The 17,766-nt window shown below is 38.4% G+C and overlaps 5 protein-coding genes across 9 annotated transcripts; 4 read left to right on the plus strand and 1 right to left on the minus strand.

Annotated features, from left to right (window-relative positions):
• Window positions 1-1,174: 1,174 nt before the first annotated feature.
• Window positions 1,175-3,463, plus strand: LOC147491514 (cell division control protein 2 homolog D-like). Its single transcript, XM_086564858.1, has 6 exons — window positions 1,175-1,673; window positions 1,749-2,064; window positions 2,147-2,240; window positions 2,339-2,408; window positions 2,501-2,639; window positions 3,059-3,463. Exons 1-6 carry the CDS (start codon window positions 1,477-1,479, stop codon window positions 3,149-3,151), a joined length of 909 nt encoding a protein of 302 aa, XP_086420984.1. The 5' UTR covers window positions 1,175-1,476; the 3' UTR covers window positions 3,152-3,463.
• Window positions 3,464-3,966: 503 nt separating this feature from the next.
• LOC147491515 (stromal processing peptidase, chloroplastic-like) lies at window positions 3,967-11,501 on the minus strand. 5 transcript variants are annotated; one of them, XR_015197951.1, is made up of 7 exons: window positions 10,384-10,402; window positions 9,521-9,655; window positions 8,735-8,959; window positions 8,293-8,496; window positions 7,340-7,510; window positions 4,781-4,995; window positions 3,967-4,576 (listed from the first exon to the last, which is right to left on the minus strand). XR_015197951.1 is itself a non-coding variant. In XM_086564855.1 (7 exons), the coding sequence occupies exons 4-7, from the start codon at window positions 8,906-8,908 to the stop codon at window positions 4,302-4,304; spliced, it is 567 nt and encodes a 188-aa protein (XP_086420981.1). In that variant the 5' UTR covers window positions 8,909-8,959; window positions 9,521-9,655; window positions 10,384-10,484; window positions 11,367-11,501; the 3' UTR covers window positions 3,967-4,301. The 5 variants fall into 5 exon arrangements, 4 of the variants coding, with proteins under 4 accessions (XP_086420981.1, XP_086420982.1, XP_086420983.1 ...); XM_086564855.1 differs by lacking the exon at window positions 4,781-4,995 and adding an exon at window positions 11,367-11,501 and having other exon boundaries at window positions 3,967-4,319; window positions 10,384-10,484; XM_086564856.1 differs by lacking the exon at window positions 4,781-4,995 and adding an exon at window positions 11,241-11,292 and having other exon boundaries at window positions 3,967-4,319; window positions 10,384-10,484.
• LOC147491516 (protein NRT1/ PTR FAMILY 5.5-like) lies at window positions 4,270-6,778 on the plus strand. The gene is made up of 3 exons (XM_086564853.1): window positions 4,270-4,411; window positions 4,801-5,015; window positions 5,244-6,778. Exons 1-3 carry the CDS (start codon window positions 4,348-4,350, stop codon window positions 6,693-6,695), a joined length of 1,731 nt encoding a protein of 576 aa, XP_086420979.1. The 5' UTR covers window positions 4,270-4,347; the 3' UTR covers window positions 6,696-6,778.
• Window positions 11,502-15,451: 3,950 nt separating the features above from the next.
• LOC147491517 (uncharacterized) lies at window positions 15,452-15,877 on the plus strand. Its single transcript, XM_086567266.1, has one exon. The coding sequence runs from the start codon at window positions 15,452-15,454 to the stop codon at window positions 15,875-15,877; it is 426 nt and encodes a 141-aa protein (XP_086423392.1).
• A 147-nt stretch (window positions 15,878-16,024) lies between these two features.
• LOC147491518 (uncharacterized) lies at window positions 16,025-17,402 on the plus strand. Its single transcript, XM_086567267.1, has 4 exons — window positions 16,025-16,191; window positions 16,296-16,887; window positions 16,987-17,193; window positions 17,277-17,402. The coding sequence occupies exons 1-4, from the start codon at window positions 16,025-16,027 to the stop codon at window positions 17,400-17,402; spliced, it is 1,092 nt and encodes a 363-aa protein (XP_086423393.1).
• Window positions 17,403-17,766: the final 364 nt, after the last annotated feature.

Genomic DNA, 17,766 nt, shown 5'->3' on the forward strand with positions numbered 1-17,766 from the left:
AAGCTGATAATTACGGATTATAACTTTGATGAATCCACACAAATTATTGAGTATTTTATTGTCCATCACTCCATCAGTCAGTGTATAATCTTAATCATTATTTATTTTATTTTTTCAATAATCTTAATTATTGACTTAAGTGTGTTAAAATGTTAAATAAATAAAATAAAATTATGGAATTCAAATAATATGGAAAATTAAATAAATAATATTCCATGTTAAGCAAATTGACTAGGGGTGGAACTTGGGTCGGGTTAGCCTAAGCCCGATGGGCTAAAATTCGACTTTTGTTGGTCATGGGCTAACATTTCATATCCGTAGTTCGGGTTTGGTCCTGTAAAATAAAAACCCGACTCAGTTTTGAGTTGGGCTCGGGTTAGAATATCAAATAACTGAAAAATCCGAGTCCGTCTACCTATATGTACATATATATTTCATTCATTTTATTATGTTATATTATTTCCTTATAAAGATTTATTCTTGTCAAAAATAAAGTTGAGAATATCAATTTTAGAGAGAATAATTGAATCAATCAGGTTAGTTTCCCTTTCAAATAATCAAATCTTTTTGATTTAGTTAGAATATTGAATTTTGGTGTTATTTACCTCTTAATTTATTTATTTAACAGTGAAAAGAGTGAAAAGGCATTGAGTTCTTCAATGTTTAACATTGAAACCCGAAAAACTTGACCAACCCGACTTGGGTTTGGGCTGAAAATTTAAGGACCGACTAGAGCTTGGTCCCGGGCTCAGATTGAAACATTTGAAACTATAGTTAGGTTCGGGTTAGGCCTCAACCCGACCCAACCCGCCCGAATTTCACAGCTAAAATTGACGCTCTTGTGCACTCTGATGCCAAGAGCTCTTGGATGTTCACTTCCAAAAATACAATGGTCAGTTGTTAACATAAATAAATTGGCGAATCTTGATTGTAATATCCACGACGAACCTTAACTTTCTATATACTCTAAACTTTGAAAAATCTTCAAAACTAAAACACTGATGTATATTAACAAAATAATAGAGCATATATGATAACTCTGGAGATATTGACAAAGATCACGTAATATATGATTGAATATATTTTAGAATCAATGGAACCTTGAGAAATACATGGAGGATTAATTGTTCGGATGGGGTATTTTGCTCGGTGCTTTTGTACCCAAGGTTGTGTCTTCTATTAGCAGTTTGGCACCAGTTATCAGTATGCTAGTGTGGATTTCTATCTTAGAATGTGTAGTAATCAGATGAATCAAAATAGCTCTATTTTTAGAGGTTTCATCACACCACAATAATGTAGTGACATGGTTTGTAAGTCAAATCGCAAGGACACGTTGGCCATTTCCCCCTTCCATTTGAATTTCAAAGTGAACATCCAGCCGTTCCCTAAAAAGCAAACAAACAACGGCACAAAAATAAAGAAATAAATTCCAAAGCCTCATTTCTTGATTTCATTTGGTTTGAAGAAGAAGCAGCGATGGATGCATTTGAGAAGTTGGAGAAAGTAGGAGAAGGAACATATGGGAAAGTATATCGAGCAAGAGAGAAATCAACTGGAAAGATCGTTGCACTTAAAAAGACTAGACTTCATGAAGACGAAGAAGGTGTCCCACCCACTACCCTCCGTGAAATCTCCATTCTCAGAATGCTTTCTCTAGATCCCTCCGTCGTCAGGTATAAATAATCAATCTTTATTTAATTATTTATTATTATTAGGGTTTAATTAGGTATTTTTTTTGTTCAAATTAGATTGTTGGATGTTAAACAAGCGCAGAATAAAGAAGGGAAAACTGTTCTGTATCTTGTTTTTGAATACATGGACACTGATTTGAAGAAGTTTATGCGGAGTTTTCGTAATAAGGGGGAGATTATTCCGCCTCAGACAATTAAGAATCTCATGTACCAACTTTGCAAAGGAGTTGCTTTTTGCCATGGTCATGGAGTCTTGCATAGGGATCTTAAGCCTCACAATCTTCTCATGGACCCAAAGACAATGATGCTTAAGATAGCTGATCTCGGTCTTGCTCGAGCGTTCACTTTGCCAATGAAGAAGTATACTCATGAGGTACTTACTACATATAGTCTGTGACTATGATGTTAAAATTTGTTAGTTAGATAGTAATGTTGAATTTGAACGATGGCTTCAGATCCTTACTCTGTGGTATCGAGCACCTGAAGTGCTTCTCGGAGCTACGCATTACTCAACCCCAGTAGACATCTGGTCTGTTGGCTGTATTTTTGGTACTAAATCTCTCTTACTTGTAAGAATTGTTTTAATGTGGCTTGTTTGTATGTATCAAATTACTAATGGGTGATACTTTTATGTTCTCAATGAATAGCTGAACTCATCACTGGTAAAGCAATTTTCCCTGGAGACTCTGAATTGCAACAACTCCTCCACATTTTCAGGTTCGCTTAGTATATAAATTTGAGTGCCTTTCTCTTTTTAATTCGAGATTTATTCTTGGTAATGTTACTAATACTTCTGCACTCTGATTCAGGTTACTTGGCACTCCAAATGAAGATATCTGGCCTGGAGTTAGCAAACTAATGAATTGGCATGAGTATCCTCAATGGACTCCACAGAAGCTGTCCTCAGCTGTTCCGACTCTGGGTGAAGATGGGCTTGATCTTCTATCGGTGAGTTAAGTTGCCTGTTTTACCTTAGAAGTAAAAGCAACAGATTGTTTCCAATGAGAATGCATTACCCACTCCTTTGCCACTCTATGTGCCATAGCAATGTACTAGACTTGTGAGGCTAAGCTGGCCTGTATGGTTGATTATACAGTCCAGCTTATCCTTGAAAAGTTTAGTAGTCCTGAAAAGTATGCTTGATGATATATGTGAGGGTAATATGGATGTAAGTTACTAAATACATTATGTTTGGAAACTATGGAACGTTGGATACTTGATTATGCATATAGTTGACATTTTTAATGTATTTAAAAATGCAATTGCTACATGCCAGTGTGTATGTACTGCATTGTTTGAACAACATGGAACTGAATGATATTGTTGGATTTTTGACATGTAACTAAGTGTACATTGGCTTTGTGCAGAAAATGTTGCAGTATGAACCCTCCAGTAGGATATCTGCAAAGAAAGCTATGGAGCACCACTACTTTGATGATCTGGACAAAACTCATCTCTAGAGTGCATTAATCTGATGATGATCTTGGCTTGATTGAAGGCTGGCTCCGATGAGTTTGGGAAACATCTAACAGTATTTTCATTTTAATTGCTTTTCTCAAGCACATTTTGTTTAGCAACACTGTTTGAGAAGGTTGAGTGCTCAACCTCATTGCGTGGGATTTATTTTTACTTATTTTCTAAATTGACGTTGTTGTCTTTCTAAAGTTGCATTGTTGCTTCTATGGAAATGTTTGGTAATCTCAGGAACATGTAATTTGTGATGACAGCAAGCTAAAAGATTATCTGGTAAAGAGCAATGTTCTTTAGACGTATTCCTCTAATTGTCCTGCATAATTGTATAATTGTATCCATGTTGGCCAGTGCTGAATGTTTGTCTCGCAGACTGTTTATTTTGTCAACTCTTTGAGTATTGTTACCTGCTTGAGCTAAACTCTCACCAATGTATTGGGGAAGGTAACCTGAAGGATCTAAAGTAAAGAATTTAGCAACTTCTCTCTAGTCTTTCTGTCTGTTTATCCTTTTCTGGAAGAGAAGTTCTTATCGGATACTGAAATGCCCTTTTTGTTTAACCACGAGGTTCTGCATTTAGACCATATCTGTAGTTCTGTACTGCGGTGTTGCCACTCAAACTTCTTTTATGTGGCAAGTCAATTCGACATTTGTCAACAACACAATAAAATTACTGTCTGGTACAACCGTACAAGGAATAATGTCTCAAATAGACTAAGACCTGGTAGGTACCAGGAAGACATACAGTCGTTATTATAAATACCAAGTCCTTGTATCGTTTCCATTGTTTCTTCTTCCACAACCCTTTTTCTTTCTAAATAAAGTGAACAATTCAGTAAAAACACAAACGACAAAGCACTAACTAACAGAACCAGAGCCGGCTCAAAGCTTATCCATGAATAAACAACATGGCAATAAGTAATTCAACTGAACCAAGCCGGCTCAAGTCATTGGAATTGTCAGCTTCCTCTTACGACGAAGTCACAGTTTAATCATTTTATGTGCCTACTTGAATAGAATGTTCTGGGTTTGATGTTTTATAACAAACGTACTCGCCATGCGACAGAGACATTCATTGCGAGTTCTCTAAGTTCTCATTTTCAGAATGCTACGTGCTGCTTTTTATGCACCTGTTGGTCATCAGTCATCACTGTAACTCTGTGAGTAAACAGGGACTATATTAGAAATGATGATAGAAGATAGAGTTCGGTCTTGCCTGACTTGGTTGCCAACATATTACCTTCTAGTCGGTAAGTGATTTCTCTTGATATGTCTTCGATAATATTTTATAATTTCAAATTTAGTCCTTGCAACAGCCATATTAGCTTGCTAGTCAAATTCACTTTCAGAGACTAAGAGTCTTGTTTCATCAACAATGAGCGCTACTCAATTTACTCAACATAAGCAGAAATATACTGCAAACCATTTGAACAGTGACCATTTTAGCAAGCATTTCTGATGAAAGAACATCTAATATCAAGTGATTAGAAATGTATCACAGAGGGGTCTGAGGTCCCCATCAATGGATTCGTGAATAGAGAATACCTTTGTCGTTTAAATTGACATGGAATAAAGTGTTCAAATCAAGCATTTTAAGTTTTTAACTAATACATACCGACCTTAACACTTGTGATGGCAGTTTTTGATTGGGCGCAAAGCATAGCATCATACGTGCTTTATGTACTGATGACATTCCTGACCGATGTCTGGAAGGAAAGGCTTAAAGATGCTGCAGCAATTGTGAATATGCTAGATGGTTTGACAGCCATAATGTCTGTAGGGATTGCTATCCTCCATGATGCATACATTGGTAGTTACTCGATCATTCTCATCTCTGCTTTGGCACACATCACAGTAAGTCTTAAATACCTTGATACTGTCAGACAAATTTTCATTTGCAAGAATGAGATCTGATTCTACAGTTTGACTTCACGGGCTTATATTAATGGGAACTATCCATCGACTTCCAAACCAGTGTAGAAATAATATATATGAAAATAGAGCACGCTTGAGTTCAAACAGTAATCAAGAAATGGAAATCACCTGACACCCAATCCATTCATGATACTTCTTTCTTTGCAGGGATTGGGCTTCCTAGCATTGTCAGTTCCTCCGACCCTTTCAAAGGTACTAGGAACATGTCATGAGCAGAAAGCTGCATGCATTGGCAAGGTACAGCACTCACTATTTTACATGGCATTGCCTGCAATAGCAGTAGGAAGAGCTGGCTACGAGAATTTGGCATCAATCTTTTGGAATGAACAACTCATTGACCCTAACAATCAGAAGATTAGCAACGAAAAGCACTGCACAAACTTAGACTGGATAAATATCTCATTATGGATAATCCTGTTAGGCACTTACTTACTTTCTTCCATCGAGTCGTGGTCAGTTCTTTACGGGATTCTAGTTGTAGTAATGGTAATTGCCACTATCATCTTCTTAAGTGGAACCCTTTCCTACAAACATGTAAAACCACAGGGAAGTCCCCTCGCATGTGTGGTTTGTGTTTTTGTGGCTGCAACATTGAAGAGACATCTCCAGTACCCTCCAAATACTTTTCAACTACACAATCCGGAAAAGGTTGAGCTCCCACTACCTTACACCAACCGCCTAAGGTTCTTGGACAAAGCTTCCCTGATTGTTTCACCGGCTTTGAATGACAATCGAAGCAAGTGGAGACTATGCACGGTTACAGAAGTAGAAGAATCTAAGGTTGTCTTAGGCATGTTTCCCATGTGGATAACATTCCTGATGTGTGGAGTGGTACGCTCAGTTGGAGACACTTACTTTCTTGAGCAAGGAAACAACATGGAAAATAAACTAGGGAAGATACGGATTCCTATACTGAGCTTTTTTCTTCTGTTCGAAGTTTCAAGAGTTATAACCATTAAAATATATAGCCTAATACTGAGCAGTCGCACTCAACTTGATCAAAAAAGTTCGTATGAGCTGAGAATTGGGGTCGGGATGCTGCTCTCTGTTAAATGTTGTGTTGTGGCTGCATTAGTTGAGACAAAGAGATTGAATGTCCTCAAGAACTGTGGACTACAACACACAGCTGACACTACTGTCCCAATGAGTGTGTTCTGGTTAATGCCACAGTTTCTCTTACTAGGAGCAATGGATGGACTTGTGAAAGATGGAATCAAGCAATTCTTCTATGATAATTGTCCTAATTCAATTAAGACATATGCAGAACCATTAGCCAAAACTGCGATTGGAGTAGGGACCATTCTAAGCATAGTTATTGTGACCATTTCAAATAAAGCTAGCAAGATTGGAAGAAGACACGGTTGGTTTTCGGTTAAACTGAACCAAAGTCGCCTAGATTATTTTTACTGGACATTAGCATGTTTAAGCTTTGTCAACTTGGGTTTCTATTTTTTCGTATCAAATAGGTTCACATCCAAGAGAAGAACAGAGGAACAAACGTTCAGATCAAACATTGTTGTTCCAGAACAGGTGACGTTTGTCACAGTCCACCCAACAGTTGTTCCAGTACACCCTGATAACATGGTTATTCAGCGATAACTACGTGCTTGTTCGACAAAAAAGTCTCATGTAATATGTACAGTATCCATTTTTTCTTCTGATACAGGGGCAGACTACCTTGACATCTTATCTTGACATCTTATCTTGACATCCACAACCTAAAAATGAACTTGCATATTAAACTAATGGCTGATTTTTGGTAGAGAAGATCTTCCTACCATGGATAGAATCTCAACCAAAACTCGTTTCAATTGGATATGTCTAGCTTTATTAAAAATAGTGCTAAAATTGTGGACCGTTAGATAAATATCGAACTTAAACACAACTTTTGACAAGGTTAGACATGTTCAAATGTCTTGATATTTTGTGGAGATGATCTCTATTGTATGGAGAACATATTCCCAGAAAATCAGCCCTTAGTTCATTGTGTAAGTTAAGCTTATGACCAGTTACTTACTAAAGCGCATCAAATAGATGATGCTCCATAAAACTTGACAAGTGAGAAGCACAGAAGGATAATGTGATATTTTTAAGAGATGAACTTTTAAAGGGAAAACAAGAAACTCGAAGAAAAAACATCCAACCAGAAATTATGTAGTCATGCACGCATCATATGCTATATAGCCTCTCAAGTTTCACATAATTAAACTGATTAATCTTGTAAGCAAGGAAACCAGATATACCTTGTAATTTACTGGAATTCCATTTGAAAGGCAGAGCTCTGTGATTCCTGTTTCCTCATCATAAACTTTGCTTGTGCTTGGATCTTGATTTAGAGAAATGAAGGCCGGTTTCTGTTGCAACTTCAACTCATGCAGCTCTGATGATGATATCAATTCTTTTGGCACCTCAAGCTGCAGACAACAAGATGAAATCAGATGCTAAAATTAGTAGCTAGATGACTTTATAAATATATTGATCACAGCTGATCATGGAACCCAAGTTGGGGTGTATGGAAACAGATTGTTAGTCCATAAGAGGAGTTCACTCCATAAACTCCGCAGAAACATAGTAGAAAGGTTTAAAGGGATACCTTAGAAACTTCTTTGTTACCACTTCTAAGGAAATATATGACATTTTTCAAGACATTGTGAGCATCTATTATAAAATGTAACCATACTCGAAACAAATTTTTATATAGCAGTCATTCAGTGCTGCTCAAAAGAAATTCAACCAAAGTTACACTGACACGGGCGATATACCAAATGTTGAGCAGTGTAACCTTCAATAGTTTCTGCCACGGTTTCTTATAAAGTATGGAGTGTTGGTGATACATAGTTTTCAACAATTGACAGAGTTTTAACACTTTTGATAGAAGTATGTAATTGAGTACTTTAAGTTCACTAGATCCACAAGAGCTTATGAAGAAAAAGTCAAAAGCGTTTACAAGGTCTGATTCCTCGTGCATTGACACAAAACCAAATAGAAGTAAAAAGAAACATAACTCAAGATCCAAGAATGGATTATGGTTGTATTTATTTTATTTAGTAAAATAGAGAACAATGCTGCCTAAAAATCAAAATCCACAAAATAGGCCAACAAAACAACAAAGACAAAATCAAAGAAACAAGGACCAGAACTATGGTACTATAGCTTCCCGACAAATAAATATGGTAATGTTCATGAGGAAGCACACCTCTGGTTCAGGTTCTATAGGTTCCTCCAAACCAGCTCCAATAGCAGCTGTGATTTCATCAGGTGAAATCTTAAAATCAGTTTCACCAACTCCATCAATATGCACTCTTTTGGGAACACAGGCAACAATGGCTGCAGGAAGAGGTGCAGTAGGTTTTCCAAAGTCAGAGATAAATTCCAGCACTTCTGCTGGTGCAGAATTAACCTACAGAAGATCAAACTTTACAGTATTAGAGAGATGAATATGTTTATTGTTCACCATGAAAATCTCAAATGCCAAGTTACATGCAGAATATGACCATTAGTTATGTTTAGCAAGAAGGAAGACGCGCATAACAATCATCTGGCAATTATATCTCACTGTAGCAAGGTTCAAACCCTTTGAATATGCCATGATGACACACATAATAAATATTTTCTCGTTGAACATTATAAGGAAGTACCTCTTCAAGTGTAACTGTTTCAGCAACAGAAACTAAACATCCATGTCCCTGTCTTTGATCCATGACAGTGTGACCCAATGCATAGTTCTCCATGACAAAATCCAGATTATCCACAGATGAGACATTATCTATCATAGCCGCCAGATGTTCACTATCTTTTAATAGTGCATCCATGTACCGAGTCAATTCCCCTTTTGTAACTCCAAACTCTTTAAGCCTCCGAACCTACACACATACATGAATGAATGATGCCTTACTCGTTGACTTAAGGCAGTGAACAGATGATACATACTACAAGAAAAGCCGTACAAATTCCTTTACCATAAATTTCAGCTAAGAAGTATGACCAAATCTGGTCAAGAAAATAATTCAAGGAATTTCTAATGTAATTTGATATTTTGATGCATAATATCGTTTACTTTTTGTAAGAGTTCTCTTACTTATAAATAAATAGAAAAATAGTTTCTTTTGCCAATTCACATAACTAACAGCTTTGAAAAATGGTTTCGATCAATCTATGAATTGAGAGTAACATCATTGCGCAGCTATAAATTTCAGATACTACTTCTGATCTGAGCATTTCAATGAGAGCTAAGCAACTAAGTCACCGAAATTGAACGTCACCCAGAACCATATTCTGTTTTTGGTTTCTTTTTTTCTTCCTGATAAGTACCAACAATCATAATTTATCTGCGGATTGTTTTGAACGTACAATATTTGAAGAACACTCACTTAAACTAGCCACCTAAATCATAAGAACGGGTATAGAAAGCACAGAATGCAAACCTCGTGAACAGCGACTTTAATTGCACTCCGCCAGTTCTTAGGTTCGGCAGTTACCGTAAGAGTAGTAACAGTACACCCTTCTCTTCCAGAATCACTATGATCCAACTCAATAGCCGTAAAAGGTGGATTTGAGCTCTGTTTGAGATATAAATCAGTACACGTTAAACATAAGATATTGCAGTTTCTTCCTATACCGAATTAAACACAAATAGTACAGCACCTCTTAGACCTTCCCAACTAACCCTTTTATCATTGAGTAGGAAAGTGTCCAGAAAATACTTCTTAAGAAAACACTAAATATTCAGTCTCCTTCATTTAGGATACTAGGATAGCAATCAGACCCTAGAAGAAAAGCATGCGGTTATGAATTTTGTTACGTTTCACTTGTATGTATTAAACTCTGAAGTTCCAATGATGATGCAACACTATTCAAGTCTATTAACAAAAAAGATGACCATGTACATCAGAGTGACGATCATACTTTAAGAACAGAGTCTGTGGCCCAGGTTAACTCAAAACAGCGTCTTGTTTATTTCCTTAAGAAAACGCGTTTTAATGAGAAATCCATTTTCAGCAGATATAAGCCCTCAACAGTTACATCCATAGCATCCCCATCGGCACCCAGTTTATGCGTGTGTGGCGTTTGCACTCCCTTACGGACCGTGTATAAATAAGTACTCATGTTGGACAGGAACCAATAATTAAGGATGAAGACTTTGAACAATCAAAAGAAAGTAACTAGAGATGTCTGAATAATAACAAAGACTAGCTTAAACTGTTACGGATTGCATTGTGCACGAGCAATAACATCAATGGGCAACCAAGCACAAAAACAGAAAATCATGTATGACACAAGAATGCACCTTATATCTTGTGTTAATCCGAAATGCAAAGCTGAAAGGAATATTCTATTCATCAGAACAGTGCGCAAGTCTCCATATGTTTGGACCTTATTCACGGGAACCTGCAGAATATTCTCAACAAATAAGGCAAATAACAGATTCTAAATCACTTCCAGTCTTCCACATGTTCGGTAAGTGATAAGTTTAAATTCACACAAGGCTATCAACACTCATCAAGTTTTTTTTTTTTTTTCTTTTTTTTATTTGAGGAATAAAACAATAACAATTAAGCCAATGAAGTGTAAGGAGGTCAAGTGATTCACCACTAACAATTTGAACCCTGTGCCCAGGCTAAGTTGTGTCCTAACTTCTCGTGTCAAGAGAATGCACATAATTAACCTTTCCAGAATAATTAAGGAACTACTCATTACAAAAACAGCTTACTAGCAGTATTAGATAAATTTACAGTTTTCTAACATATTTAATAAAACCAAAGAAAAGAAAATCAGTGATTTCTCTTTCATAACATCAGTACAACATGGAAGTTAGGTTTCTCATTCTCTAAACTCAATACTGATAACCAGTCGAAAATTATGTAAATCCATTGTCCACTCGGACTATTACGCAATTTTCTTATCCGCGCTGAACATAGCGTTAAGTCTGCCTCACCTCGGCATATGCCTCAAGGAGGCATCCGGATCATTTTCAGAAATCAGTAAACTCTTCCAACACTACCATACCCATTACTTTCCCTAAATTAATTTCAAATATTGATGTAGTAAATTAGGCATCTTTGATACTAATACCTTGGTTTCAAGACCGCAAACATATTAGCTTAGACATATAAACCTTCAATGGAATAGTTTGGCAACACGTACACATCAAATAGGTTCAAAGTACTCGGAGAGACATCAAACATGCACCCCAACTGATGTGTGTAGCTGCATGCAGGATGCCATCTCAAAAAAGAAAAAGTAGTACACAGAAATTGATTCTCTTCATACCTTGCAGAACATATTGATGGAATTTTTTTGAAGCAACTCATGCTGGAAGATCTGTGGGGGATTATAAGCCTCACCAAATCCCGGGAGAGACCATCTGTGCTCAACAGGAGGATGGACAGCATGTCTCTCTTTTTTGATCATTTTAGGTTGATCCATAGAAGTAGATGACTTTTCATTTGGTAAATTTCCAGATAATCCCAATGGCAGTTTGGAACAAGAAAGTTCGCCATGGCACCAAATGCACTGGGAGTGGGTACTGGGGCTTTCTCACTTTCTATGCATGTTCGTCCAAACACAGCCTGCATGATACAACTTAGATTTTCAGTGATATCCTATAATGATCGCTGCTGAAATTTTCAGTAATATCCTATAAAGATCACTGCAACATACAAACATAACCATAATCACAATGTCTTTTCTCACAAGCAGACATCTAGTTTAAACTACTTGAACAAAAGAAAATGGGTAAATTCAACATAAGTAATCCATACTTCGATTTGATAAACCGTTTTGGTAATGTTGTCAATATCCCCCATTATGTATAAGGTAGCATTTGCTGGGAAAACCAACGCTCATGAAATCGCCTTATTTTATCTGCATCCCACTTCTTAATTTGTTCTTCTAATCCAATAGGGAATCTTCTACTCAGATTGTTTTCTGAATGTAAATGCTGTATGATGGAAATCTGTGTAAGCATTAGATCTTGCTCCAGTTCAAGTAACTTTTCACGCTTCTTATTTCCTAAAACGCCACATGTTCAATCATATGAGCAATACCTTGCTCATCATCTTCCTCATCAATTGATCCAACATGAACTTCCATATGAGCCTCAAGCCTGTACTCGACAGTGATAAATAAAAATTAGACAATGACAAGTATAAGAACTTTCCCTCGTCCCTGGACACATTCAAGCAACTTCATGACATAGCGAATGATACATGTTCATATCATATGGGTGAAGATGATGTCCTGCTCATGGCAATCATCATAGCAAACAACCTTTATTTGGCACTTGTATCCATTTCCAAAAAGAAATGAAAAATTGGGTTGTCGATATTGTTTTTACAGGAAGTAGGAACATAAGATATTGAACCCAATATTTTTCCTCAATATATCGTAACAATCCAAACAGACATGATTAGAAAGACGATAATATAGCTGATAAAAGATCTAAGGAAGGTATTCAAAACATTGTCTCCAAACTATAAAATTTCATGATTAATTCATTTCAACATGCAGCTCATGTCTTTTTAATTTGCAATGCACTACTCTCACCCATATTATCATGTCAACATAAAATAGTCATGCCGAATAAAAACCTTTGTGGTGAAGATGCTCGAGGAGAGACCAATCTTTAGTTCAAACCTTAGTCCCACATCGGGTGCTTGAATGTGTTTCTAACACTAAATAAGTCAATTTGTCACACTAAGTTTCGCCGAGCTGGGTAGCGCCTGCTTGTAACCTTAGTGGGGCATCAAATTTGATGGATTGTTAGGGGCGTGGGCCTATTAAGCGCGTAGTGATTCGACCCTGTATATGCCGGGCCCACCCGAAAGGGGGCATTTACTGTGATGTACGAAATCTCTTGGGCTATGCAGCGAGATGGGCACCTCGGTCCTAATTAAACAGTCAATATTTTTATTTGTTGAATTAATGATCTACTACTCTTGTTGCCCCTTATTATCCTGCCCACACCTCATAAGTCTTTAGATCTGTCATGTCATACGAGTTTCAGCCACCCAAAGGGATCGCAGATATCCTCCTTCCCTAACTCACGGCTCACAGTGGAAACAGCAGTACATTCATTCGATGCAACGAGTTTCGCTACAACCACACCCAAAGGGATCGCAGATATCCTCCTTCCCTAACTCACGGCTCACAGTGGAAACAGCAGTACATTCATTCGATGCAACGAGTTTCGCTACAACCACCCAACGAGCAGATAAAGGAAAGAATATTGTCATTGCTGATACTCTTTCACCCCCGCCGACATCAACTCACAACCTGTTGGAGCGTCATATGCTGGATGTTCTTCTGGCGCAACTCAGCATGAGAACTTTCCACTACCAACACGTAACTTCAACCCCGATTTTCATCTTGGGGAGCAACATGCTGAATGTTCTTCTAGCGCAACTCAGCATGAGCTCTTTCCACTTACCAACACGTAACTTCAGCCCCGGTTTTCATCTTGGGTCCTCTTCCTTGGGGAGCAACATATAAGTACTATGTCCAAACTTAAATATTTCCGTACTAAACAATTATAAATTACGAAACTAATTGAATACTAATTGTTTTTTCCCCACTGAAATTAGCTCCACAAACAATACGCCTCCAAGCAATACTGAGTCGGATGTTCTCACTCAGGGCGCTATTAGCCACGAGGAAATTTCTGAAGAACCATCCGAATATTCCAACGAAGAATACTATGACATTGACTAACTTGAAAATCCAACCGAAACAGTACCTTTTATCCCGGTCGAGCGTCATTACCTTGGGGAACTAGATGTTCAATGTAAGTCTTGCTTTGCTTTACATTGGAGCGCCGAGCAACTCTCCAGTTCAACTAAAAAAAACCTTTATTCGGATCATGCTATCTCCAAGGAAAAATAAAACTGCCCTCACTTGGTCCACTGCCTCTTTCGCTTGAATCACTCTTCGAAGGTAACGATTGGCTTGCACGGGATTTTTGAAAGAACATTCAGGGATATAATGCTTGCAATGCATTCACCAGCCTTGGCATTAAAGCAAACGACCGAATCTTGAAAGGATGTGGACCAAAGTCGTTCACTATACATGGAGAGTTGTGCCATAAGATTGGATCACTTTTACCTAATGAACATGTCGACCCAAAATACACCCAGTTATACATTTATGATGCAGGCACGAGTTTGGATTATCGACAACAACGCAACAAGCATTTACTTAGGGAGGTGCTAGGTATTGTCCAAGGTGTTTTGGTACAGGCAAACGCGTGGTCAAAGTTTTTCAAAAATGGAAATGAGGTCTTAAGTTCAAGTGCATCGGCGGACAACAATATACCAGCCTTCTTACAATACACTCCAGATCGCCGCCAATATAATCTTCCAACCACTTCTAAAATCGTTATGGTATTACCCAATGATGAGACGAAGTATGATATGTTACGAGACATCGTTATTCACTACAAAGAAGGTAGACTAGAGAGGATAAGTGAATGTCATTCTGCTTATACACATCTTCATTATGTACTCCTTTTCCCTAGATGAGACATTTGTTGGGCACCAGATTTGCGACAGTGGGATGTAAAGAACAATTGCCCAAGTGATGCCCGACTAATGCAAGCACAGTATTATTCATACCGTTTATTTGATCGTCCAACTGAATACTCTTCCATACTTAGGGGAGGCTCACTCTACCAACAATGGATAGTTGATGCTTGGGCCGCAACTGAGCAGAATCGTCTGCGCTATATTTGCCTGAATCAAGACAACATTCGTGCGGAAGTGTACAACAGTTTGACGGACATTGCAGCAGACGGACTGTCTCTTGATCAAGTTGGCCAGTGTTACATTCTCCTATCGTCTCACACCGATAGCCCGAGACATATGTACGAGATCTACCAAGACTCAATGGCCATTATGCGATACAACAAATACCCTGATGTATTCCTAACAACAACAACAAACCCAAACTGGCTATAAATCATAAAAGCTCTCAAGCCCCACCAAACTGCGTCTGATAGACCTGAGGTGGTTGCCCGTGTATTCAAATTGTAAAGGAAAGCAATAATGGAAGAGATAAAAAAAAAATGACGTGTTTGGCGAACAAGCTGCATCCGTCTACACTATCGAGTTCCAAAAACGAGGATTGCCACACATGCACGCACTCATCTTCCTCAAGCAACCCGATAAGATCCGTAACGCCAATCAAGTCGATAAGATTGTTTCCGCAGAGTTCCCAAACCCTATCTCGGAACCTACTCTTTTCGAGACAGTGAAGAGGTGTATGGTGCACGGCCCATGTGGACCTAAAAACCCAAAGGCCCCTACATGGAGAATGGTCGATGTACAAAACATTACCCATGCGCTTTTACAGATGAAACTACAATGGATCAAGTTGGATATCCAGTTTACCGATTACGCAATACTGGGAACGAACACGAGGTACGAGACTGCAAAGTTAATAACCGAGATGTTGTCCCCTACAACCCCCACTTATCAGAGATGTTCAATTTCCATATAAATGTTGAAGTATGTGCATCGATTCGTGCAGTTAAATACATTCACAAATACATTTACAAAGGCCATGATAGGGCAACAATGGTTATTGTTGGTATTGGAGACGATATCAAACAGTACATTGATACACGGTATGTCGGGCCACCTGAGGCTGCATGGAGTCTTCTTGAGTTCCCTCTGCACAAAGAGTTACCACACGTTGAAAGGCTGGCAGTTCATTTGGAAGGGATGCATCGAGTTGTTTACAATGCAAAGGAGTCAAGGGCTACAGTTCTCGCAAGAGCGAGAAATTAGAGATCAACTCTAACGGCTTTCTTCAAATGTTGTGCCGAAGATCCGGGTGCCCGTAGATATACTTACCAGGAGTTCCCACAATATTATGTCTGGAAAAGAGATAAAAAATTTTAGAAACTTAGGGATCACGGTTATGCTATTGGGAGAATGTACTTTGCAAATCCAAATGTCGGCGAGCCTTTCTACCTCCTCTTGCTTCTGACTGTTGTGAGAGGACCAACATCATTTGAAGATCTTCGTACGATTGACGACTTTGAGCATGACACGTTCAAAGTAGCATGTGTTGCACGTGGCCTTCTCGAATCCGACGATGAGTGGAGAGAATGTCTACAAGAGGCGTCGATGATGAAAATTAAACTGACTACCAACTGCGCAGATTATTGTTCAGTGTAATCCTTTTGGAATGTTCCCCAACCAGTCTTGCAACACTATGGAATGAATTTTTGACGCATATTTGCGACAATCTGGCTCATAAGATACGGACCAAGTTCAACAACCAGAGTCCGACTGAAGAGGAAATAGCTGATTATGGTTTGTTCCTAGTTAACAAGCTAATTTTCGAAGCAGGTAAGACGTTATCTAATTTCCTAGACATGCCAAAACCAAAACAAGATTGGGACCAGGTAGGTGGGAATAAACTTATTTGGGAGCAGAGGGAATTGCAGTACGAAGGTCTTGAACAAGAGGAAAATGCAAATGTGGAATGCCTGAATGCTGAACAACTTTATGCCCACACCGAGGTAACATATTCAGTGCAAAACAATAAGAGAAAGACTTTCTTCTTAAATGGTGTAGCAGGGACAGGAAAAATGTTTGTCTACAACACAATTGCTGCTACTTGCCATAGTCAAGGTCATATTTCCATCAATGTTGCATCATCAGAAATAGCATCACTGCTGTTGTCTGGTGGCAGGACTGCACACTCGACTTTTTGCCTCCCCCTGGATATTATGGACAACACCTTCTGCGGGTTTTCTAAAAACTCCATACATGCTGATCTTTTAAAGGAAGTTAGCTTAATAATTTGGGATGAAGTCCCCATGCAAAGCCGCATTAATCGCGGTCGGGCCGTTGAAAGAACACTAAGGGATATCTGAGAAAATTCAAAGCCTTTCGGAGGAATTACTGTGGTTCTAGGTGGAGATTTTAGACAAACGCTGCCTATTGTACCCAAAGGGAGCAAAGAGCAATTCGTCGGAGCATCATTGAGAAGATCCCAGCTATGGACACATGTACAAGTTTTGCACTTGCGTCATAACATGAGGTTGGAGATGTCAGAGCCTGATAATGCCAACTTCACAGATTGCTTGATCAAGGTACTTTACAAATAAAAAACATCGTAAAAATTAAAGATTAAAAAAGAAGCGTACTGACTCAAATTTCTCTTAAATTTTTTTAGGTTGGCACGAATCCTTTAGATATTGTTGAGTTGCTAGGAGGGATACAGAATTGTGCTGACATAGGGGATCTTATTACGTCAGTTTATCCAGATGAATGGCACGGCAACCCCAAATTACTTGACTGAAAGAACCATCCTAGCTGCTTGAAATGACGATGTCAGCGTCGTTAATGGAGTTGCCCTGAATTTGTTCCCCGAGCAAGAGATTTCTTACTTAGCCGCAGATAAAGTTGTCGATGATATTACAAGCCCTCAAAACAACGACTCCACATACCCTAGTGAGTTTTTAAATTCCCTAGATCCCTCAAGCTTGCCGCCGTTTAATCTCCAACTGAAAACAGGTGGCCCTATAATGTTGCTTAGGAATATTGCCCCGAGGGATGGGCTTTGCAATGGAACCTGTCTGATTGTATTACGCTGCGAAAGTAGAGTTTTGGAAGCAATGATCATAACTGGAGCCAAGGCTAGAAATATTGTATTTATTCCGAGG

Source organism: Coptis chinensis, chromosome 6 (genome assembly GCF_015680905.1).
Source record: "Coptis chinensis isolate HL-2020 chromosome 6, ASM1568090v1, whole genome shotgun sequence".
NCBI classification, from domain to species: Eukaryota; Viridiplantae; Streptophyta; class Magnoliopsida; order Ranunculales; family Ranunculaceae; genus Coptis; species Coptis chinensis.